At 33.8% G+C, this 25381-nt stretch overlaps 1 protein-coding gene across 1 annotated transcript in view; it reads right to left on the bottom strand.

Annotated features, from left to right (window-relative positions):
• LOC133326727 (klarsicht protein-like) overlaps positions 1–25381 on the bottom strand; it is a 252165-nt gene that overhangs the window by 56420 nt on the left and 170364 nt on the right. Inside the window, exons 4-8 of the mRNA XM_061535341.1 lie at positions 13767–14201; positions 9868–10530; positions 9046–9819; positions 4878–5810; positions 1392–1658 (exon numbers count right to left, since the gene is read on the bottom strand). Coding sequence (XP_061391325.1) covers positions 1392–1658; positions 4878–5810; positions 9046–9819; positions 9868–10530; positions 13767–14201 — 3072 coding nt within the window. The remainder of the gene's footprint in view (positions 1–1391; positions 1659–4877; positions 5811–9045; positions 9820–9867; positions 10531–13766; positions 14202–25381) is intronic.

Here is a 25381-nt window from a genome sequence, read left to right as displayed (position 1 = left end):
TTTAAAAATTATGTCCAATATAAATTGTCTTTAATTTTATTTTTATACCCTACACAACTATGTTGTCAGGGTATTATAGCTTTGTGCAGCCCCAAAAATTTGTAACGCCGCGAAATATTGGTCCTAGACCCACCTTTAAGTATACCAATCGTCATATCTCGACTAGCTGAGTCGATCTAGACATGTGTGTCCGTCCGTCCATTATAATTTGTAAACACGATACATGCCACAGTTATGGATCAATCTTCACGAAATTTTGCATGTAGGATGGGTTCTGGCCAATGAAGACCCCTATTGTTTTTGATAAAGATCGGTTAATATTAAGGGGATGAAATGGACCAAATACTAAATGTTTGTCGATTTTTCTGGTCGCTCCAGAGGCCGCAGTTATGGTCCGAACATCGTGAAATTTTACATGGAGAAGGGGTTCGGGGATAAGAATAAGCATGCCTGTATTGATAAAGATCGGTCAACATTTAGCGGGTCAAATGGACCCTGACTTTTGTGTGAAAAATTACAAAATTTTTATTCTGGGACGCTCCTGAAGGACATATACTCGCGATGTTGATAGTATGTCCAAGATGAGTTGTTGACCTTCAAATTGATACCAATTATATGGCGGTATGTACTCCGATGTGGGAGTTATTCGTAATTAAGTAAAGGTGACTATGTGCATATTATTACTATTACTCCATTAGAGGACGGAAATGTCGCGCTGATCGCTTAGAAATTGTGCATGTAGTTCCGATTATGGTCAAGGACGACGCCTATAGTTTTCGGTGAAGTTGAGATTTCATTCAGGGGGTGCAATGAACAGAAAACTTTAATTTTGTCAGATTTTATAGTAGCTTTAGAAGCAATTATTATATACAGAACATCATATATTTTACAAGGTGAAGGGGATCTGACCAAATACTTAGAGCGGCTGTTTAGATGATGATCGGTCAATTTTCCGAGGGTCAAATCAATCAAAACCTAAAGTGATCAATTTTTTATTGTATGGCGTAAAAATTATCTTCAAGAAAAAAACATTATGGAAAATATGCAAGACTTAGAAATAGGAGTTGTTGATCTATAATCTGTAAATATCACGAAATATTACCCAGGCTCAGAATATAGAACCGGCGAAAGTGTGCTTTTCGTGGTAGTTGTGTAGGGTATCATATGGTCGGCCCCGTCCGACTATACTGCTCCGCTCACTGGTTTGTTTTTTTATTTTATTTTTTTTTGAGTCCATAGTGGTACTCTACTTCAAATTATTATTCATTTTTACGAATTTCAATGTTGCACTTATAACAACAACTCATATAAAAACGTATTTTCCCATTTCAACATAAATTTTAAAATTAAATTTTAAAAAGTTTTTCATTTTTAATTATCGTCGCACTTACCTTATTGGGTGAAATTGTAGAGGTGGTGGTATTTGTCGATGTTTGTGAAATGCTTGATTTGGCCGGTGAACGGGGCGGCAAACGTTTGCCAACATTTGCCCCATGTAATTGTTGGCCATAGTTTAGATGTTGTTGTTGAGCCGAAGCTGTTGTTGTTGTGGGTGAATTGAACTGGCCTTGGTTATATTGGTGGTGGTATTGGTGATTGTCATTGGCTTTGACATTGATATTGCAAATATCTGCACGTGTATAAAAGCGTATATTTTCCTATTTAGAAAAAAAAAACAAAAATAGAGAGTAAAACATGAAATGAAAAAATATAGTTTAAAGGTAAAGGATAGAGTTTTTCTTTAAACTAAACCAGTTCTTGGGAGGTCTCTTGCATAGCATTTTTTGTATTTGAATACTTTCAAAAAGAAACATTTCTTTTTTACAAAAGAAAGACATTTTCAAGCCAAAAAAAGGCATAATTGTAACAAAGTTTGTAGGAAACTATCTACTACCTATGACCCTCCTCTCTTTAAAACCTGCCTCTGTAGTTCATACTGTATTATTTCTCCTCTAAACTTAACATGATTTCCGCTTATTATTTTTAATATGACTATCTCAAAACTTAAATCATGATCAATGATTTTAGTCGCTTTTCTTTTTCTCGACATTGTTTTTCTTGCTGTTGTGGTTACCACCACCAACAACAATATGCAGCTGAAGCAACAGTTACAGTTGCATATTTTGCAAAGGAAATCATTTGTTAATTTGTGAAAACGTTTACCACCATCCATTAACCATTAATATGGATCAGGTTTAGTTAGTCAGTCGTATTTCGTTCCGCTTCACTGAACTGCATTTCGCGCGATGGTGATGATTTATGGTAGCAAATTTTATTAATGATTTTTCACTAAAACCCGTAGAAAAAAGCTCACACATTGGCAGTGATATTTAAATGGAATGAATTTCTTGCCTTAATTGATATTCACACGCACTTTGTATGGGGCGATTTTATGGTAGGAAAAAATTATAAAAAACAATTTATTTTAAGAAGATAATATAAAAAATATTTTTTAAATATTATAAGTGAAAAAGAAAAATATTTTTTTCCAAATATGGCTTATAAGTAACTAGTTACTTATATCCGAAATTTCCTTAATATAGTTTCAATATCATGATTTAAGGCTCTGATTTGTGTATTAAACATTTTTATAAAAATTTTATACGTTTAACTAGGAATTGCTCTGATTTAGATGAATGTAAGTACCGACCATTCCTTTTACAGAATAGATATTTTGAACTAGTTCGTTCTGGAACCACCTAACACTAATGTTATATGACCAAACAATACTGGGTTCGTGTTCAAATACCAAATTTCTGTTTTTTTTTTTTTAATATTTTTAACGCCATGAGGACAAAATGCCGATCCCTTCTTTGGGAAAATGCGGTTGCTTCACCTAATTGTGAAGGGTATTGCAATGATCGGAAAACGACATCTGCTGGTGAATGTGACAACTGTCAGATAAGCAGAGATCAAACCCAACATAACTGAATTTAGTTTTTCTTAAGGTGTACTTACAGGAGTTCGGCAGTGGAACCAGAACATAAAGTATTTAATTTTGGAGGTAGTTATATGTCTTGTACTTTCTTCGTGGGTTTTGAATATCATGAAAATAATTTCTAGTAATTTGTTTGTTTTGCAGTAATTTTGTAAATTTTGTATGAAGTTTAAATGAACGCTTCGGACAGGATGAAATCGCTATGTTAATAGAATTATAGAGATAAACACCCAATAAGGTTGCATAGTGAGCAGACTACAAACCGATGGGTATCGGTTTCGAATCTCCGTGGAAGAGGAGAAATTCTTTCAAAGTGGTTTTCGAATTTTTGTGAAAAATAGCTTGCATCCCCTCCAGTTTTCAAATAATCAACCTCAACTCGCGAGGATAACACAAAATGGGAATGACAGGAGGTAGCACCACCCATAGAAAACGGACAAAAAAGCAAAGACCCCAACCCAACCACTGCGTTTCTACGACAGGGTACAATCCGAAACGACCCAAATCTTATTCGGCCAAAGTCTGTCATCTCAGCCCATTGTGTAAAAGCTGTAGAACTGCTACAATAATAACCACTGGGCAAACGCAAAAGAGACATTTTTTCTAGACAACCATAGATGGCAGGCTCATCACCCAAGACAGGCTACAGCAGATCAATCAACCGCTTAGTGATATAAAAAACAATGATTCATGAAACAAACACAAGGAAAATAATGGAGATGCTTTGTTGAGGCCTTATTGTCGAAGAGGAGTGAAAGGACAAAGATCCAATGTCTTGGTAGTACATTAGACGAGACCATCTTACAAAAAGCTAGGGACCATTACAGATACAATAATTCCATGGCTTGTTTCTGCACTAGTTAAAGATTCCTGAAATAAATACTTACATGTTAAATGCCAGTATTATGTTTCTAGACAACGGTAGATGGCAGCCTCATCACCTAGGACAGGCTACAGCAGATCAATTAACTACTTATAGAGATAAATCAACAATGGTACATGGGCCAAAAACCCAATGTCCTGGTGGTATATTAGAAAAGGCCATCTCACAAAAAAGCTAGAGACCATTTCAAATATTATCAAAATAACACTACGGATTGTGTCTTCATTAATTAAAGATTCCTAGAGCTTATGAAAAAATATTTCCAGGTGCAAATCCCAGTATTATATTTCTAGCTAATAATGCAACGACACATTGTTTTAGTGCTGCACTGTGTTATTTAATATTTCACAAAAGTCAAAATGACCGCTTTTAGGCAATATAGGTATAGCACATGTGAATACGGGGAATGGAAGCAGCTCTAATCATCTAGGACAGGCTACAGCAGATGAAATCATATTACGTCGGATAGGACCACGATGCTTTCTCTTCTAGAGAAATTACTAGAATTACATGATGTTCTTAAGTGACGATAGATGTCACTGTGTGGTGTGATTAAAAGAAAACCCCACCCAAACATTTCTTTACAAAAATTTTAAACTAAAATAAAAAGTTTCTTTCAGAAAAAATCGTATTTCATTACGATTTAGGTTACATTCCTATAGAACTACCTCTTGATTGGTCCGAACTGTCAGTTTGGCATTTAACCATACATACATATATTCCATGAAATACCAATAAAACGATTGATTTAAAATGTTGAGAAATGTTTCAAAGGAGAAATGAAGAAGAAAACCAGAAGAAGTTGTGGAAGCAATGACACCGTTAACTGAAATGCGGTCTCCCAAGGTATTTGGATTAAGTTATTTGAAAAATGCCACACCACCAAACCAAGCAATCCAAAGATCGACCATCCGGCGTAGTCAACCATTTCTCACCTAAACGATGGCTACAGAAATGCAATTCCAAGCCAGAGGTGGTTGGTTGGCTGTTTGGATTTCTTTGATTGCTTTGGTTAATGGTTTGTTGTGGCTTCTTTGATGATAATTTTCTTCTTACCTTTTCCAGATTTCCATTGACAGCATCATCGGAAAATGAAGAATTTCTGTTATGTTGCTGGGCTGGTGGTGGTGAAGATGATGAAGATGATGCTGCTGTTGGGACTAAGCCGCTGGTGTTGTTGATTGTTTTGTGGCGAGAATTTGTGCTGACACAATTGTTGTTGTTGTTTTTGTTGCTATTGACAATATGTTGCATTGTTGAGGTTGGCGATTTACCATTGTTGCTGTTATTGTCATTATATTGTTGATGGTCATTGCCATGATTGTTGTTGTTGTTATTATTATTGATTTGTAATTCCATTTCTTGGCGTTGATGATACTTGGGACGAATTTTTGTGGCACTTGTTTTGATTGAGACTCCCGTGGTTGTGGTCGTTGTTGCTTCCGTCAACATATCATTCGACGAACAAGAACTACTGGTAATGGAACTGCTCGAAGAACTACTTGACGACTCCTTGACAGTGGAGTTGTTATTGGGTTCAGTTGTGGCGTTGACAATCACGTCCGACTCATGAGCTGTTGTTGTTGCTGTTGTTGTAGCAATTGATGTTTGTAAGTGTGTTGTAGTGGCTGTTGCCTCTTTGTTTTCTTTATCGGAATCGGCGTCACCATATATGGCGGTACAACCTAAAGAGGCGGCAAATGCCGCTGTCAAAATACCCGTCGACGTTGAAGATGATACGGTACTGGATTGTATGCTACCAGGAGGAGCAGCTCCTGCTGCTGCACTAATGGCCAAATGATCGTAGCTATACAATTCAGTGGATACCGCTGAAATACCACGAGCGATATGATGATTGGAATTCAAACTTTCAATATCAACAACGTCAATTGATCTTGGCTGGTGGTGTTGTTGTTGCTGTTGTGTTGAGGCAGCAGCTGTGTATAGCCAACCTTCGTCGTCTGAAGAGACATCCGCTGATTTTAGAAGCTGTGCGTTGGATAATCAAAGTAAATGGATGAAATTTAATAAAAGGAAATAAATTAGTAAAAAATAATTCATAGAGGATAGATATTTATATGAGAAATTTTGATTTAGATGAAAAAGCAAAAATGAAATTGGTAATAAGTTATGATGAATGTACATATATAACTAAAAATAAATTTATATATTTAATCACTGTTTAATACTCTTTTTAGTATAAGAAGCTTTAAAGTGAAGTTAGTAAAAAATTATATTAAAAATAATGGCGCATTGCAAAACAAAAAGTTGCAATGTCATCAAACATTTATAAATGATTGCACAGTACCACATACATACATATATACACTCACTGGAAAATGCATTACAAAAATCTTAGTTAAATAGAAATAAATATAAAAGCCATTAAATGGGCAAAAACGTTTTTCTTGAAGTCTATACATCAACAACTGGAGGCTAGAAGAAGAAGAAGCAGACATAGCATGACCATGAGAATTTGACATTGGAAAATTACAGAAGAAAAACTCATGGTCGATGTTTTCTAAGCCTTACTTCTTTATCTTGTGGCGGCATCTTCCAAGATGCCATCACTCTTTGGCATTCGCCTATGATTAATTACATTTCATTGCAAAAACCCGAAGACAAATGAATGACCAAAAGCCTGACTGGGCAGGCAGGCATTCACGCAATTTGATGAAATGTTTGCGTTTTTTGTTTTCTTTCTCTCTTTTCAAAATCTCAAACATTCACCACATCTTTAGAGATGATGGCAATCACCAACAAAAAAATCATTTAAAGATTTTTTTAATTTCAAATTGCTGATTGTGAATCTCAATTCGTTTTGCCATTAACATTGAAAAACGAAACGAAAAATAATTTTTTGTTTATTAAAATTGATAATTGCCAATTAATTTAATGGTTAACAATGTTTAAATTAATTTTTTTAAATCAAAAAATATTTTCCATTGTTTTTGCCGTTGAAATTTTTATGTGTTTGTAGGCTTTTTTATGGTTTTATGAGAAAATTTTAATTACAATTTTGCTTAATTTCTTGTTTATAAATAATCAATTTAAATTAATTGAAAATAGGCTGGGTTAGAAATTTGAAAGCGAAATTCACAAAATACAATCAAAAACCATATTAGATTTTTATACACTTCACAAGGAGATAAGTAAAAATATGAAGAATGAAAAACTGTTTTCAATACTCAAAAAAATTTAAATATGAGATTTTTATAGACAAGGAGAAAAATAAAGATATCAAGAATGAAAAACTTTTTTGGAAACCTATTTTTTTATAAAGATGTAAGAAATGTAATCTTATTTTCACGATTAAGCATTGAAATATTTTATAGTCCTCTTTGATAATAAAATTAAAAAAATTGAATTTTGTATATATGACCAAAATGTGAACCAAAGCCTCTTATAGGAGAAAAGTCATAGAGCCAAGAAGTCTTCCTAAAGAAGTTCTTTCGGGGTTCTCAAGAGGTCTTTTTATGGAGTATCAAAGGGAGGTCTCATGGAAAACCAAAGGGCCTTCTAAAATATGGTTCGAAGAGATCAAGAAGTCTTCCAAAAAATTCTAACAGAGGTCTTCTAATGGATTACCAATAGTATAAGCTTTGAAGAAGCCTTCTTAGAGAAGTTCTAACGGAATTCTCCAGAGGTCTTCTAATGGAATACCAAATGGAAAACCAAATAGTCCTTATATAAGATTTATAACAGATCTAATTGTCTATGGTCGACTGTTGAAAAGGTCAATTGGCTACAAATATATTTTAATTTCAGTAAAGTTTCTCATCTTAAAAATTAGTACTGAATTTTGGTTAGCTTCCGTAGCTAGGTTAGTGTTACAACAAATTATTTACAAGTCTACGGAATTTCATATAAAATAATAAATAAATCAAAAATAAAAAAATATATGTTAATAAATTACATCATGCAACTAATTTCAATACAAACTTAAAATAATGACCCATTATTATTATTATAAAAATAAATAAAAAATTGAAAAATATCACACAAAAAGATTAAAGATAAAACAACAAAATAATAATAATAACCCACAATTGCCACAGGAAAAAAAACTATGAGAAGAAATCTTTGCAAAGAAGCCAACAAACCAATACCCCTATCACCGACCACGCTTCAGACAAACAAATAAATGAATGAAATAGTTTTTTTTTTTTTGTGGTACCAAGGGGCAAATACAAATTGGAGCCCCCAATAAGAAGAGACATTACAAGGAAAACACAACAATAACAACAAAAAATTTATATGACAAAATGCGAGAGAATTGCTCCACACAACCAGGTACCGGGTGATGAATCTTACCACAAAACCAGGAAATAAAAACTAAAACCTCAACAACACACAATAATACCGATATAATACAAATAATAATAATAATGATGATGATGACGACGAACAAATAAAAAACTGAAATGTAAAACACACATTCGTCATCAAACACACACACGACTACAACAAAAAAAACTCAACAGATGAATGATAAAATATGGAGCATATGCGTCATCATTTCAGTGTCACATGGCCAACCAAAACGGCAGGGACACACACCAAAAAATGATCCACACGCACACACACCATGTTGAATGAATAGATCTGCAGCCTTGCTACTTTTGAGAGAGAGCGACGTCTAGTACGACAATGCCACAGGGATATAGATGTGAGGATAGATATAATGGGGAGCTATTATTTTTATTTAACAGAAAAAATGTTTTATGATATTTAGTTTTAGCCCCATAACCAATATACCCGAAAATAATAAGAAAAAAAATATACGGCAATGATTATTGTCTCTGTATAATAGGGTGGGGTGTAATGGAGATGTGTGATCATTTGTATAAAAATTTAAAATTAAGAAAGTACGGCTGTGATAAATATAAGATCGAAATTTAATAGATTTTCACATGGAACACTACAAAGATGACCATTTAGAATTCTAATAGAAGGCCCCTATTGACCTACACGATCTTCCCAAACAAGGTCCTTCATTTCGGAGACCAAGGAGAACTTCTGGTGGCAGAAACCCCCAGTACACCCAAATTATCACACATTTCCATCACCACCCCTGACCACTATTACCACCACCACCACAAACCACTTTAAAATAGGAAACAATATATTTTTGCCGATTTATTTGGTGAATAGATGGCGGATGTGATTTTTTTCGCTCTCTTGGTTTTGTGAATTTTCTCACAATACCCTTTCCGCTACTTACATCACTTGCATGTGAGGAGGCGGCCGATGATGATAGCGCCCCACCACGGCGTCGTCGTCCAGCAACAACAATGTTGCCATTATCATCTTCATCGCCGACATCTCTGCCACCGCCAACAACAACATCGTGGACATCATCACCATAATTGCTGTTGCTATAGTTGGTCTCGTTGTCCGTATCCAAATGCTTAAAATAGAAAATGGCACAATTTTTCGATTTGCGATTTGAGCGATTGAATTTTGAAATATCCGAGGCATGATGGTGTTCGTAGTGTTTGCGCAACACTGTCGGCGATTTGTTGTTCAGTTTGTGGTATTGATTATGATGATGATTGTGATGATGAGACGGTGTTTTTGCGCCATTGTGACTGTTGTTGGGCGAGATAATGGCAATGTTTTTCTGCTTCATGGTTAGGCCAGAAGAACAACCACCGATACCAACGACTATACCACCAACAAGAGCACCACCATTGGCAAAATTGTTCTGCTGCTGATGGTGTTGCTGATTGTTGTTGATGTTGTCGCTGGCCGATGACGATAACTTGTGTTGCATGGTGCTGTTGTTGTGATTGTCGATAATGCCGCCGTTGGTAGAACTTGAATTACCACCGTTGCTACCGTTTAGCGAACAACCGGACAAAGCACCCGAGGATGACGACGACGATGATGCCGATGATGATGACGTTGAACCGTTGGAGGTTGCTGCTGAACCTGTTGTGGTTGTCATGCCATTTTGTGTAATTGCCATAAGGGTTAATCTCTGGTGATTGTGTAGCTGTTGTTGTTGTTGATGCAAAACTTTCAGTTGTTGTTGCTGCTGGGCCAGATGTAAACGATCATTAGCCACCATTGTTGTTGCATTCACCAATATATCGGCTGCCTTAGTTTGCATCTCATCTATTTCACAACTTTCTAGTTCAGTAGTATTATTTTCAATTGTCGGCTGTAGCAACACTTCACCGTTTGTATCGGTGGTATCAGTGGCAGCAACCAGACCACAATCCACATTAGATGCAACCAAAGTAGATGATTGTGTGGCCGTTTTTGTGTTGTTATTATTGCTAAAAGCGTATCTTTTTGTTGTCGGATTTTGTGAAAAACTACCGTTTGCAAGATTGAGGTATTTATAGGTCGTTGCCGACGTCGATGTTAACAATGCCTTGCCGCCACCACCACAGTTAGCAATATTTAGTGGTGTGGCACGTTGATTACGTATACGTTGTTGTATCGTTTCTAAATCGGAACTTTCGGAATCGGCTTCGAAATCGGTTAAACTTAAATTTGCTTTGTATCTACCAGTCGCTGAAGAACGTCCACCACCTGTGGATCGATCAAAGGTGACTAGAAGTTTGGTGTAGCCGCGTTGTTTACGTTGCTGCGGACAATCAATTTCATCTATATCCGTATCGAGATATTCTTCTTCATCGTTGTAATCTGCCTCTTCCTCGTCGTCGTCTTCGTCGTCACCTTCGTCTTCAAAATCAAGCTAAATATTTGAAAAGTGGGGGTGAATGAAAGACGTATTGATTTGATTTGCAGAACAAGGGATATAGGAAAAATATAAAATCATATTTGTATATATGTAAAATATTTGGATTTGGGGCGAAAAGGATGTGAAAGGATATGGAAAAGAAGAATGATATGGGATGTGTTTAGAAAAAACATTGCTGGAGCAATGAAACAGAGTTGCTATGAAAAGGAACACAAAAACATATTTCATTTTTTATGTACCTTAGGACAAATTGGATAATCATTACATTTTGCCTTACATGGAGGCAAGTAAGTAATGGCTTACGCGAGAGTAAAAAATACAAAGGGCTACTGGGCAGCAAGGCAACACTATCGCCATCTGATATTTCCATTGCAAAGTTCGACATTTCTTAGTACGTTTATACTCAGGAGGGATTGACGTACGAACATGTGTTGTGATCTTTACAATGATTTTAAGTGGAGTGGATGAATTAAATCGTTGAATGATATTTCTAGAGAAAATCCAGGGGCCTACTTGGAGAAGAACCTTAGGTCGCCTTTTAGAATATCCAGGTGCCCCTCATTATTTTTATAGTAGATCCATTTGCAGGAATATTTTTATAGAATAACTTAAGGTCCTCCTTTAAAGACTCAGGGGTCTTTTTGTTTAAAAGTCTCAGGAAATTTTAATAGAATATCTAGTGGCCTACTTGAAAATATTCTTTTGGTTTTCATATAGAAAATTCAGAATTGGACTTCCCAAAAAGGCCAGTAATTCTTTTCAAAGAAGACTAAAACAAAGGAGATTTTTTAGATGTCTCAGATTTTCTTAAAGAGACAATCCAAGGGCCTAATTAAAATGATGCTTAGGACTTTAGCTTAAATGGTCAGTAAGATAAATATATATCTTTTTGACATTTCGCACATACATTGTTACTACTCTTTCTAAGTTTTCTAACTTTTATTTCGATTATTTTCCGAGTGATAGGAAATTTTATTTTCCGAATTTAGTACTTTTGAAAATGTATCCGAAAATCTATATATTTTTTGCAAATTTTCGAATTTTCCTTTAATTTTTGTCCGATATTGTGCAGAAAATCGAAAATTCCCGCAAAATGTCACTTTTTACCAGAGTTTTTTTTTTTTGTTACGAATTCGTTAGGAAACTTGAATGTAAGTGCTTTCACACAATTTTGTTCAGATTTTGTTATGAATTCGGCATCAGAATCGGAAACTTGTACAGTGTTTCGTTCCGAATTGGGAAAAAACGGAAGAAATAGTTAGCTGAGACGTGGCCATCCAAATTTCATTATTTTGGGAATTTTTGTCACCTTTTTCAAGCAAAATGGCTGTTATCGTTTTTTTTTGTTCCTTCTGATTTTTTTCTGATAAAACTTTCCAAGTGCCCATGGAAATTTCACACATCTTTTTCCGATTTTGGTATGAATTCGGCATCAAAATCGGAAACTAGTGCAGAGTTGTTTGCTGGGAAGTTTCCATCCAAATTTCATTATTTTGGGGATAAAATTTCATTATTTGGACACAATTTTAAGTTTTTGGATTATCATTGGATCTCAAATCTTACTACAAAATTTTATCAACATCTGACCTTTTTTCCAGGGATATAACTAAAGCTTCCAATCTGAGAGACTATAGTTTGATATTTTTGATTTCTCCTTGCAGCGATTTACCACGGCATAGCACTCTTATAAAAGCATCGATCAAACGGTGGAGGGATAAAAATTTCGATCCAGCCGATATAAAAATATAGTATGATGGACACGATTATTGAAATGAAGTGTATGTGTAAAGTGTAAGATACGCACACAGTGTGTTCCAGAACAATCCCGAATAAACCCCTTTTTTCTAATAAATATTCCTATTTGAATTATTAGGCCACAAATATACATAGTAGCCCTCTTATATGTTACTCATATCGTTGGAGGAACTCCTACTTTTTATCCATTAGTATGAAATAATTTATTACTTCCTTCTAAAACCAGTGCAATAATTTCAAAATACATACATGTTCACATTTAATCTCTGATCGGATCTCTAACAAATTATTTATTGGCAACTCTGTTTCATGCTCACGTTCCTATATTTTGATATGACAATTTTTGTACACTCGTTTTTTCCAATTCGCGTGACAATTTGTAAATTCGAATTCCAAATACTAGTCTGTCTGGACCAACAGACAGATATATAAATGTAAACATATGCCACGTTTTTGTGCGGGAACCACTATGGCGCACAACATGTGGAACAATCGATAACCGTTAGCAAGAAATCGACAACAAAAAATGAATCCTAAACGCCGTCAGACAAAAAGTGTTGCCAACTTTTTTGTTATATTTTTTCTTCTGTTACAGCAAAAAAAAAACCCTTCTAAAAAATTCAAATTTCCTATTATTTATATATTTGGTTAGTAGAAAAAAAAACAAATACAACAACATTACATCATTTCTTGTTAAAATATTATGAAGAAAAAAACAACGACTTACAATCCAAATAAGTACAAATCATAGAAAAAAGTTGACAATACTTTTTTTTTTTGAATTTTGTTGCATGCATTTATTGTTTTGTTGGTTTATTGGAGGCAGGCAGATAAAACTTAAATAGATTTTCAGCACACAGGCAGGCAGGCAAATACAACAAACGCCAGGCATGACACAATTTGTTTTTCAGACCAAAATGCAAAAATCCACAAAAAAAGAGAAATACAAAACGCTATTCGCCAGCCAAATAAATGACAATCTGAAAGAGCTTTTAATGCATTGCCATTATTTGTGGGACTTCTTTATGCTGACTTGGGGGACTGTTGCATCTCATCTTGCTGATTTTCACGAGGAGATTTCATAGCCAGTCAGCCAGCATATTCAGTTTTGTCTATGATCAATGTAACTGCCAAAAGAGACAGACAGCAAGCCAGCCTGCCATCCACAAAAAACGGACGGACAGACATACGAAATATACATACGATTGCAAATAATGTATTTATAGGAATTATGCTGGTTATAGATTAAGGTTAAGGAAGAGTAAGTGGGAGTTAGAGGAGTTTTAGTTTGGTAATAGGAAAAAAGAAAAACAACAACAACGAAACATGGCATCTTAGACAGAAATAAATTACATTTTGGAGGATCTGCTGTTTGTTGTTTCGTGTATTATTACAACAACTACAGACAATATGGGTTACAAGAAAATGTAACGACGAACGAATGGATGAATGGCTGTTCGGTTACGAAATCTTACCTTAGTTTGAATACAATCACGTGAAGCCTTTTGAAGAAGATGTACCTGGTGATGGTGGTTACGCTGTAACTTGTGTTGTTGTTGGTGCTGCTGATGATGAGACGACACAATGTTTAATGTTTGCCTTTCCTCGATGTCACCGGTGTTGGAACGTTGTTGATGTATTTGATGAGACGATGTTGGATTACTAATGTCTTCGCTGTTGCAACAATTGTCTAAATGTTGATGTTGCTGTTGCAAATCTGCTTCTTCTTCGTTATATGACAGTGAATTATGTCTTATGTCACTTTCCAAATCGGAAGCTAAATCATTTAAATCATCTTCTGTGGCGCCATCAACGGCATTTCGACGACCATCCAAACTATCATCCGAGCTGGTGTCATCAATTGAATCATCAATATCTTCACTATCTAAATCGTCATTCGTTAAATTGTCCTGTAATTAATGGAGATAATGGAAAAGCACATTAGAATTTAATGGCACACGATTTGTGGTATTAATGAAAACGATTATTTGAAAAAAAAATAAATACTACACTCAAAAAAATTGTTAATAGATCATCATCAACATTTTCCAAAGTGAAACACAAAATATAAAAATAAAATTCTTAATCAAAAACTAGTAAAAATGTCTGCTCGGCCGAACTTTTTATACCCAGCACCAAGTGTTCCAAATTACAGTCACTCAGGTTGAAAAACTGGGGTAGGAGCTTCAAAATACTGAAAACTTAACGGGACTTTTATATGAGACCTATTTTAAAACATTAACCTATTTTGAATAATTTCTGGAAAGAATATTTGTATGCAGCACGAATCCGATAGGCCATATTATGCCCACTTCGATGAGAAAGATCAGGTAAACACTTAATAATACCGAAAATATATCTGAAACTTTATGTGGGCCTATATCAAAACATGGTATAGACATGTATATACACAGTTTTCTGCATCAAAACAAAATAAGGCTAAATCCTTCAAAATGCTGACATTTTGGCGCTGCCCCTGTATGTGGATATGTCAAAACTCTATTATGATTTAAAACTGACTGGCTGAAATGGATAATAGTACGTTTACTTTCGTTTCTGGATTTCCAATGGGTTTCAATTGACAATTCCATTGAACTCATAAAGTAGGTTAACCCGATAAAAAATTTTAATGTAAATGCCGTTAAAATCGACATATTATTCTAATATGTAGAATGGTTCAATTTCCATAGTTCAATTTTTCCATACTGTACATTTACCTTACTTTGAATAAAAGTAAAAATTCTTATAATCATGAGAAAGTCGCCATTTTCCCAAAATATGTAAACATTTCATTAATATCACAACTATTTTTCTACTTCACTCTACTTTGCCACTATTTGCGCTCCTGTTTCCTCTCTCTCTCTCTCTTTGACAAAAACAAAAGTATTCTTCAAAAAAAAAAAAAAATAAATAAATAAATAAAACACCACAACCACCATTTATTGTTCTGCTGCGTTTTTTTTTTGTATCGTTCTCCGCCTTTCCCCTTATTTGGTGTTTGTTATTCTTGCAAGCGTTTATTTGACTATTATTTCTGCTGCTAACTACCGCCGACTTTCCACTCAATCGATTGTGACTAGTTTTTGCATTCCATTGTTTCTTTATTCCATACACTCTTAACGACATCTCATTGATGTTACAAAATTCGCATATGTATTTTCCAAATTATTTCGATATAAATATTAAATAAAATATAGCAAACAAATGTTGCTACGAACAACATAAAGTTTTTTGACGCAGAATAAGAACGGGTAAGTAAGAAGAAACAAGACAAGACTTAATGAGAAGAATAATGGATAATTTTTAAATCAATGAAAGGTATATGATACGTGTTAGTGTCCAGAAAAATGTTTCTATAATCGAACAAAACAATATTTTAACGTGGATCAAATAAAACTATGTTCATATATTATTTGGGTCTATTATCCAACAATACTTTTATTATAAAATAGCCCATTTAACAGGTTATGCAGGAAGCAATCGCTATCGACTATTCTGATACCGCATACGGTCACATATGTCGTTTACGTTTTCATTCGATTAAGGGAAATAAGGAACTTTCGTTAATAAAAAAACAACTACTACAAAACAACAACAATATTACGTCAAGCCATTTTCTTATCCATTAAGTCTTAAAGTACTTATGTACCAAATTACAAGTCTTGAAATTGAAAGCATTTGGAGAGCACGGATAATATCATCTGATTCTACTGTTCGACCTTATAACTACCCCAAGTGTTGACGCGGACACACTCAATATCAAATGAGCGCTGCATACTTTTAGGCTTATATATATAAAAATATACCAACATATTTTAATCTGTTTGTAGTCTAATATTTACCATATATTTTAGATTCTACAACCTCATTTGCACTGAAACCCCATCAATATATAAATATTAATTAATTAATTGTCTCTTATCAATTCTTCAATTTTCAGAGGAATTTTTTATTTATTTTTTAACTTTTTATCTATTACATTTTATTTATACACTATACCCAATATATGCTAATTTTCCACTACTCATAAGAAACACGTGCTTTTCGATGAGATCATTAAACATAAATAAAGGAAAAAAAAATTTTCGAAAATATTTTAGATATTTTGCAAAGTCAGACATAGTTTTCGTTTCACTGGAAAGAAAATACAAAAAAAAAATGTTTGTCTGTAATTTCCCTCGAATCATTAATCAAAAGATTTTATGACACATAATGACAAACGTCTATATAAACAAACAAAATTAGCTACAAAAACATTGGAAATTTTCATTTTCACAAAATCCACCCATGTTGTAGCCCTAAAATATAAAATGACCTTCAATTTTTTTTTTGTTTTTGGTTTTTTTACATGAAAATGTGGCAAAGTGTGAAATGTTCGAGGAGTGTTCGAAAAGCTTAGTCATCTACATGAATGGTAATTAATATGTGGGCCTATGTGTTTAGGCTTTGTTAGAGAAGATTTCGGAAAACTGTTTGTATTTTTCAAATGAAAATACACGATGAGTTGTTTTTTTTTAATTTATTTATTCGTCCATCAACTTTGACTTTTTAGGCTTAACAAAGAATTTAGAAAAAAGTTGTATTGAAACATAAAAATGTATCTAAAATAAATAATGGGCCATGAACGTTTTTTAATTCATTGAATAACTCCCCTTGCTCGAACAAGGGGGAGCTGGGTGAAAAATCTTTATGGACCATAAACTGCCGACATCAATGATTATTTCAAGGCTAAGTGGTCTTAAAGAATACATTTCTGTAATCGAAGAAAATAGATATTATTAAATGTATCAAAATTGATGCGAGAAGTTGTTTTTAACAAATAATGAAACATAAGAAAAATAAAGTCTGTATAAATGAAAATTAGATTTGTAGGGGGCTTTGGAACTTCTGTCAAACAACCTTAGAGAACCTTACTGTTTTACACAGTTTTTAATATTTAGGATGTTTTTGAAATGATAATCCTAGTACTGTCTTGTCACATGCGGCTCAAAATGAAAAGATTATAATTGCATTTCAAAAAAGTTCCATATTAAAAAAAAAAACTTTCAAATATTTATGTACATTTTAAAATGCTCATTTATAAATTTGTGATCTCAAAACGATTTTGACATTTGGTTTGGAATACGCATATTTCAAAATCTCTATTTACTATTAAAAATAAAAATATATCAATTTCCATAATTCGACCCCAAGTTGAATATCAACTTCATGATTTTTAATGGCATCTCAAATTAATTATCATAATTATTATCTATCTTGTACAACATGACAGTTAACACTCGATAATATTTAGTAATGTGTTTTCAGTGTTTGCTCACAACTCTAACCGCAACCGAACAGATCCACCACCAGAGCACCACAGTCGTGCGTGGGTGTGGTGGGTGTGTATTTTTGCATCTCTGTCGGTCGTCCATAATACAATTAGTATTAAAGCCACGACACAGGCTATCACGTATCTATTTATCAGTCTGTAATGTCATAAAATTTTGACATTTATATATTTCAATTGCAATACAATTGCTACCATTTTGATTACCACAAATACGGTTATTTGCCTATAAAATGGGTGGCAAATATACAATAATTTATCGCGATTGTAATGACGCTTATCATTATTAAATTGTCAAATAATAATCATAACAAAAAACCAGCAATAAAATAACTATGACACACACGACAAATAAACTGTCAGTTTGTGACAATGTAAAATAGATTTCACACCATGTTATTAACCATGTGAGGTGCCAAGTTTAGCACGATAATTTGTTGTTAATAGCTCAACAAGTCACAAACAGAAAGGTTTGATCGAATTGTTCTAGGTATATATTTATAAAATGTTTCTTCAAACCTTTTAAGATATTCTGCCAATGTAAAGGATTTTCAATTTACTTGGGCTATTGTATATATTTCAGGCTGAAATTTCCATTTAAAAATTTCACAATTTTTAAAAATTTCACAATTTGTTTCCACGCTTAATTGAAACATGATGGGGCAAAAAATAGGAAAATACATGTAAATTTTCGTAATTAAACCCTGTTAATTGTTTTCCCGTTTGGTTCAAAATTCATGTCATCAAAAATAAATTTCCTTTTACTTTTCACCGGTTAATTGCATAATAATAAAAAATAATTTGTCATTCTTTACATAAAACATAATTTAATTCAAAACATATGTTTATTGCTGAAAAACTGCGAGAAAGCGTGTATTTGACATTGGTTGTATGTGGCGATAGGTGATTAATGTAATTGAACAAACTATTCAATTAAGCGGGTTCGGATAATTGGTTCCTCGGTTAATTGAATAAAAATTTGTGCGAAAAATACTGTATAAACATACAGAAAAGGCTGTTACGTACAACAATGTGTTGTGTTGTTTACAAAGACTTAAAAAATGTACCAAAAAACTGAATTTTTCACAATATTTGACGTGTATTCTATTGTATGTGGCGATGAAGCAGCATCATAGCGAAATGGTTTGAATGAATCCAACTAGGCAAGTCGCTTAGAAGAAATTTTCTTAAAAACTCCTGTTAAGATGTTCGACCAATGTAAAGGATGTTCAATTTACGAGGGCTACTGTATATTTTTCTGGTATTGTCTGTCGCCAGTGGACATTTCCACTTGAAAGTTTGACAGTTTTTAGCATAAACATACTGAATAGGGCCTGCCGTACGGCAATGTGTTTGGTTGTTTGCAATGACATAAAAAATATACCATAAACTAACTGAATTAACTCGTGAAAATTTTTCACAACATTCGAGGGGTATATGAAGCACCTTGGCCGACGCTCGTTCAAAGTAGAAGGTTGGGAAGGTGTCCAAAAACGCAAGTTATGCCACTGATCGTCATGATATAGCATAATAGAGACATCCTTGGGAACTTCTTCTACCAACACACATTCGAAAAACGATTTGTTCCCATTGGATCCCGCACAATTTGACAATAGCTCTAAGAAAGTGAGTCGTTTTAATTGGTACAAAGAAATTTTGAATAAATACGACCGCGTTGCAATAAAATACGGTTATAGGATCGTAAAAGGTTACGAATCATGAATATATGTGAATGAGCCCCAAAAAAGAAAAGTAGCATTATATCAACAATTGTTTGCTATATTTTATTTAGCATTTATATCGAAATAATTTGGAAAATACATATGCGAATTTTGTAACACCAATGCATGAGTGCAAATAGTGGGAAAGTAGAGCGAGGTATGATAATAGCTGTGCTTTTAATGAAATGTTTACATTTTTTGGAAAAAATAGTGGTTTTCTCATGATTATAAGAATTTTTACTTATAATCAAAGCGAGGAAATTATGAAAATATTCATTAATTTTTTTCTGTGTAGAAGAGCTCTTAAAGGTCTTCTGCAACTTTGGGAAGTCAACAGACTTTCGACAGCTTTTTAATAGGCATATGATCTTCAATACATATCCTGCAAATAGAAGATTTATTGGAGATCATCTGTCTATAGAAGAAAGTCTCAATTTTTTACGCTTTTTTATATATTTCGGATCTTCTATAGACAGACGATCTTCAAAACATCTTCTATCTGCAGGATATATATTGAAGAGCATATGTCTATAGATATAGGCGTTAAAAGTCTTCTGGACAAACGCCTATATCTATAGGCATATGCTCTTCAATACATCCTGCAGATAGAAGATATTTTGAAGATCGTCTGTCTATAGAAGGCCTGTTGAAAGTCATCTGTGTATAAAAGACCTATTAAAGGACTTTTGTCTATAGAATCGACTTTAATGATCATATGTCCATAGAAGGTGCGTTGACGATCTTCTTCTATAGAAGAAAAATTGAAAAATAATACCTTTAACAGAATGCCTGATGAAGATTTTCTGTCATAGAATACATGGTAAATGTGAGTATTTCTCCTTCTGTCTCTGGGAGACATCTAGAGGAATTTTTGCCTATTTCTGTAATAAGACCTTCTTACAATCAACTAAAAGGTACCTTCTGGTAATCAACTGGAAGGGTAAATTCTGGTAATCAAATGGAAGAGTATTCTTTACCATGGTATTTTGTTTTGATTCTTTAAGATTAATATGAGAAGTTTTTCTAAGCTGGAATAATACATTCTGATATTTAATTGGAAGGGTAAATTCTGCTATTTTTCTACACTGATCTTCTTTTGATTCTTATGAGAATATTTTCAAAGCGTTTCTGATATATCACGGCAAGTATTATATTTGATTTGATAAAATTGAAAATTCCTTCTATGTGGAAAAAAATCTTCATATGTTGGATTTCTTTTATTTGCAAACTTAATATTTATTTCAAATATTCTATAAAATTTCTATCATGCCAAAAACAAACATATGAAAGCATCCCTATGTGTAACTCAGGTAAATTTGGTTTTGTGGGTCAAACATTTAGGTAAGTATACAAGTATGTTGAATGTGGTTGCCATTGGCAGCTGGTTGGCTCATTAAATGTTAATACAAGACGATGACACAGAGAATGCGGAAAAAGGTTTGTTTTTAATTTAAACAAACGGAAACTCAAGACACTTTCAAAAAACAACAACAACAACAAATATTAGAAATACTCATACTTGTTAACCAGGTAGCCGCCGAATTGACCACTACTACTATTACAAAATAACACGGCAAGATTAAAAGGTTATGAGGCCAAGCAGAAAAAGAAGAAGTAGTTAACATCTTTAAATATTTATTTAGGTGGGATTGTCTTCCTTAAAACAAAAAACTTCCACTAAAAGTTGTGACAAATGTCAAGATTCTGGAATTACTTTTCAAGTTTAATGACCCAATAGCAATTTGCAGATCTGCCACAGACCACAAAGTATACTTTTTTGTTAATCATTACATTTCTATGATGTTTTTTTTTGCTGTACAATAATTTATGGCAGTATTATGCAGCTTTTATTTTGTCATCATGGGCAATAGAAGTAATTCCGCATGCGTATCTCTGTGTGTAGGGGGTAAAAAAGAAAGAAAAAATTAAACGAAAATGCCAAGGTTTTTCCATGTTGCGTGTGCGCATGCGTACGTACATCTGCTCTTGTGTTTGGGTAGAAAACTGGCTAAGGCTGGCATTTGTCTTCCTATCTACCTACATGCCTACCTAAATACTTCTTCTTCTTCGCGTTCAAGGCTTATGGCTGGAGGTGGTTTAGATTTTCCGTCTCCATAAGATGTAATAGAATTTCTTGTTATTGTCGGCTAACAACTTTTCCAAGTTGTCATCGTGTGTGTGTGTTTTGTTGCTTTTTTTAATTTTCCGTTTCATTACGCTGTGTTGTTATTTTTCCTAAGAAGACATTTTCGTTTAATTGGTGGAAGATTTAAGACTTAAAAGTTGCGTTTAGCCAAGAGAACTACGAACAAGAAGCAAGGAGGAAAAAACGAAGAACAAACAAAAGCTTCGAAAATGACTTTACAACGTGCTTACATGTCACATCATAGAGATTACGAGCCAACCAAACGACATTGCCTTCAATGTGACGGTATAACATGCTTTGGTGGTTCAGTCTCTGCTTAGATTGTTCGTACAGTAGGCCAGTCTGCCGGTCGTTCGGTCGTCCGGTTTGTTTAAGCATGCGTCCTTATGTCCATTTGCTTTTAAACTTTAAGATCCGAGATTGAATTGTAGTTTTTTGTTGTTGTCGTTGTTTTTTGTTACGATTCTTGTCTCAACCCCATCTTAGATAAAGAACAGAGAGAAGTAAGCGCATTTTCTTTTAGGCCTAAACGTGTTGAATGATTAACACCGTTTTTGTTGTTGCTGTTTTTCTTCTACATTGAAAATTTCTTAATAAAAATTACATGTTTATTTATCTGAAGATTGTGTCGTCTTAATGTTCTGAAATAAACTCAGCACTTTTATGTAATTAAAGAAGAATACAACAACAACGCTATGGTATTTAACATGGAAAAAACTTCAAGAAGTAGATGAAGAGAAGTAGTTGAATGGGGAAAGAAATGATGTTATGGCCATAACTAATTGTGAAAGCTGTTGACTTTTAGAATGTGACCTATAGGCGGCCGTCGGCGACCAACAAGGTGGACATGTGTCCGATATAAACTGTGGGTTTTTATTATCTAACCTAAAAACGTTTTATGTCATTTAACATCAATTTTATGTTCAGCTACCGCATCTTGTGGAAGCCTTTTGGCTTGGTGTTAAGTGAATAAGTTTAGATAAGATGAGAGGCACTTTAAAGCTTTGAATTGCTTCTAGTTTAAATGGGTTTGACTGAATGTATTATTTCATCTCATTTATTAAGGTTAAATAAGAAGTAGACCCTTTATACATTTAGGAAAAGAAGGATCATTGGTGATCTACAAAGAGAAGACCCATTGGTCTCCTAGATAAAAAAAATTCCTTGGATTTCTATTAGGTGAAGACCTAACCGTTTTTTATGTTAAACAAACCCTCTGGAATTCTACGAGAAGAATATAGTTTGATTTTGTATGGAAGACGACTTTTTGGTGTTCTATAATAAGAAAATGCTTCCGATTAAAAAAAAATAATTTCTACGAGAGGAATTCCCCTTGGTCTTCTATGACTCTCTGATCTTCTGTGAGGAGCATCTCCGGCTGGTCAGATGACTAGCTGATAATTTATAGGAAAATATTCGTAGGCCGAAGATTAAGTTTCATCTATGAGCAGTTTTTTTTAGTTCTGCAAGAAGGATTTTTGATCTTCTATGAGTAGACATTATGGTCTTCTAGGAGAGGACTTTTGGCCTTTGACGAGAAGGGGCCAAGTAGAAGACTTTTGAACTTCTATAAGAATAACATTATCTATGAGAAACTTTGTTGGACTTCTATGAGAAGTTAATTTATCTTCGATAAGAAGTCCTTAGGTCCATCTCTGAAGAACACTATTTTTCTGTGGGGAAACCTTCTTCTTCTATTCATTAAAATTCAAATAAGTCTTTATTTTGATTCATTAAAATTCATTATAGGTTCTGATACAAATCTTGGTTTTCTAGAAAATTTTACAAAACATATTGCATTATATATTCTAAAATGCTCAAGCGCACAAAGCCAAAATTAATACCACCAATACCAATATTTTTGAAACAAATCAAACCCAATGCTTTAAATATCTCAACATAAGACAAGATGGACTTAATATGAACCTCTGGTGTTTTATGTAAAATCGAGCCAATAATCTTCTATGGAAAGTCATCTGTTCTTTGCGTGAAAATGACGAATAGTTTTCTGAGAGAAGGCGGTATTGCGGACCTCCATTTAGGCAAGAGTGTGGCGGCTTTTGAGCATTATTTAAAAAAGTGACGTCCTGTCTTCGAGGGCTACTATATATATTTTTGGTCCAATAAACACTAAGTATTTCCTGACACCATCTGACATTTGCATCGGAAAGTATTTATGGCATTTGATTAGCATAAACGTACGCAGTACGGGTTGAAGTACGACAATGTGTGGTGTTGTTTTCAGGTAACATGAAGAATCGATTTTCAACAAAAATGTAATCAAGTTGGGAACATTTTGATGCGATATTTTTCACAATATTCTGGTGGACAATCACGGAATTTTTGTTCGAGGCTACTTTGTGTGGTATTGAAGCACTATCCCATAGCACTATAAAAAATTGGTGTAATGAGTTCAGTAGTAACTGATGCTCGTTCTGTCTGTCATGGTCTATCGTGAAATAGAGGTATCATTCGCAAAACCCTAGCAGCATACATTCAAATCCGCCAAAATTTTGTTATGAAAGAAGCACTTCGTAGCAAATAAAAGGAAGATGTTTATAGTATTCTATGAGATGATTATGCTGTAGCCTTAAATACTTCGGTTTTCTAAAGAATATGAACCTCTGGTTTCTAGTAAATTGTGACCCTTTGAACCTCCAGTATATGATGGAAAGAATGGAAAATATCCTCCTAAGGTCTACTATGGTGAGAATATCTTCGAGGCTGTTATGAATAAAAGACTATAACATTATATCGCTCATTTGCTGCAAGACCGGAAAAATAAAAAAATGTTGTGCAAAAAATTCAGATAAATATTTCATTCACACACTAATTGAGAATCTGTAAAAGTTCCTATGTGTAAGTAAATTGAAAACTTAAAACGAATTTTCAAAAATCGATTTTGCAAATGAGCCATATGACCTTATACTAGACGGAGGTTCTCTAGTCTGTTATGAGAACAAGATACTGTGCCTTTCTAATACCTTTCTGCTAGAAGAACAGTATCCATATGGCATCTTCTGGACTTCTGTGAAAAGAATATACTTTGGTGTACGATTGTATCCGAACTGAATATCATTTGGTCTTCTAAGAAACTGAAACGACTGGATGTTCTATGAAAAATACATTTTGGTCTTCTAAGAGGAAAATATTGTCACCTATAACGAAAATTTCGGTTGAATTTCTACTTCCTCTGAAATAACACCTTCACAGAGAAAAAGGCCTCCCCAATCTATGAAAATAAAGCTCCTTTAAAATGCATTCTATGAGGAGTAACATACTCCTTCGGCTTTGAGGAATACACTTTTCGAAAATGTTAAACCTCAAATCATTTTTTTTTATTTTTGAAAACGAACTACTTACTCATAAATAAAGGTGGCTTTTAATCCGAATTGTTTGACTTGATGTTTTTAATAGTTTCTTCTAAATTTCCAAATAATTTCTATTATGGCAACATTACACATTTTTTTAATTTACAAATTTTATTTATTTATGTTATCAGAAAAAATCACATTATTTTTATTACGGCAATATTACACCATTTTTTCCTTTATTGTATGGTAATCTTTATATTTTAATATTAAATCAAATATCCACATTTCATCTCGTTGTTGGTTTTCCGAAAATTTCATTTCAAACCCATTTCACAAAATATTACAGCCGACCGTCATTATCCACATAACGAATGCACGCTTGAAATTACTACGCAAAACTAAATTTAAAATTTCTTTGAACAAAAACAAAACCCCTTGTGTGAGTCGGTTGGCTGGTTGTCATCTGGCAAACATACAGAGAAAAATGCTTGCACACAGACACACAGGTAGCAAAAAACACACAAGCCCTGCAAGGATACAAACACAAAGGGACAGCATGATCAGATTTATGTCGTCCAGA

This window comes from Musca vetustissima, unplaced genomic scaffold (assembly GCF_032173495.1).
Source record: "Musca vetustissima isolate MV318-11 ecotype Yass unplaced genomic scaffold, APGP_CSIRO_Mvet_v1 utg10678, whole genome shotgun sequence".
In the NCBI taxonomy this organism is placed as follows: Eukaryota; Metazoa; Arthropoda; class Insecta; order Diptera; family Muscidae; genus Musca; species Musca vetustissima.
Note: the sequence above shows the minus strand (reverse complement) of the source record. Positions and strands in the feature narration are given on the sequence as shown.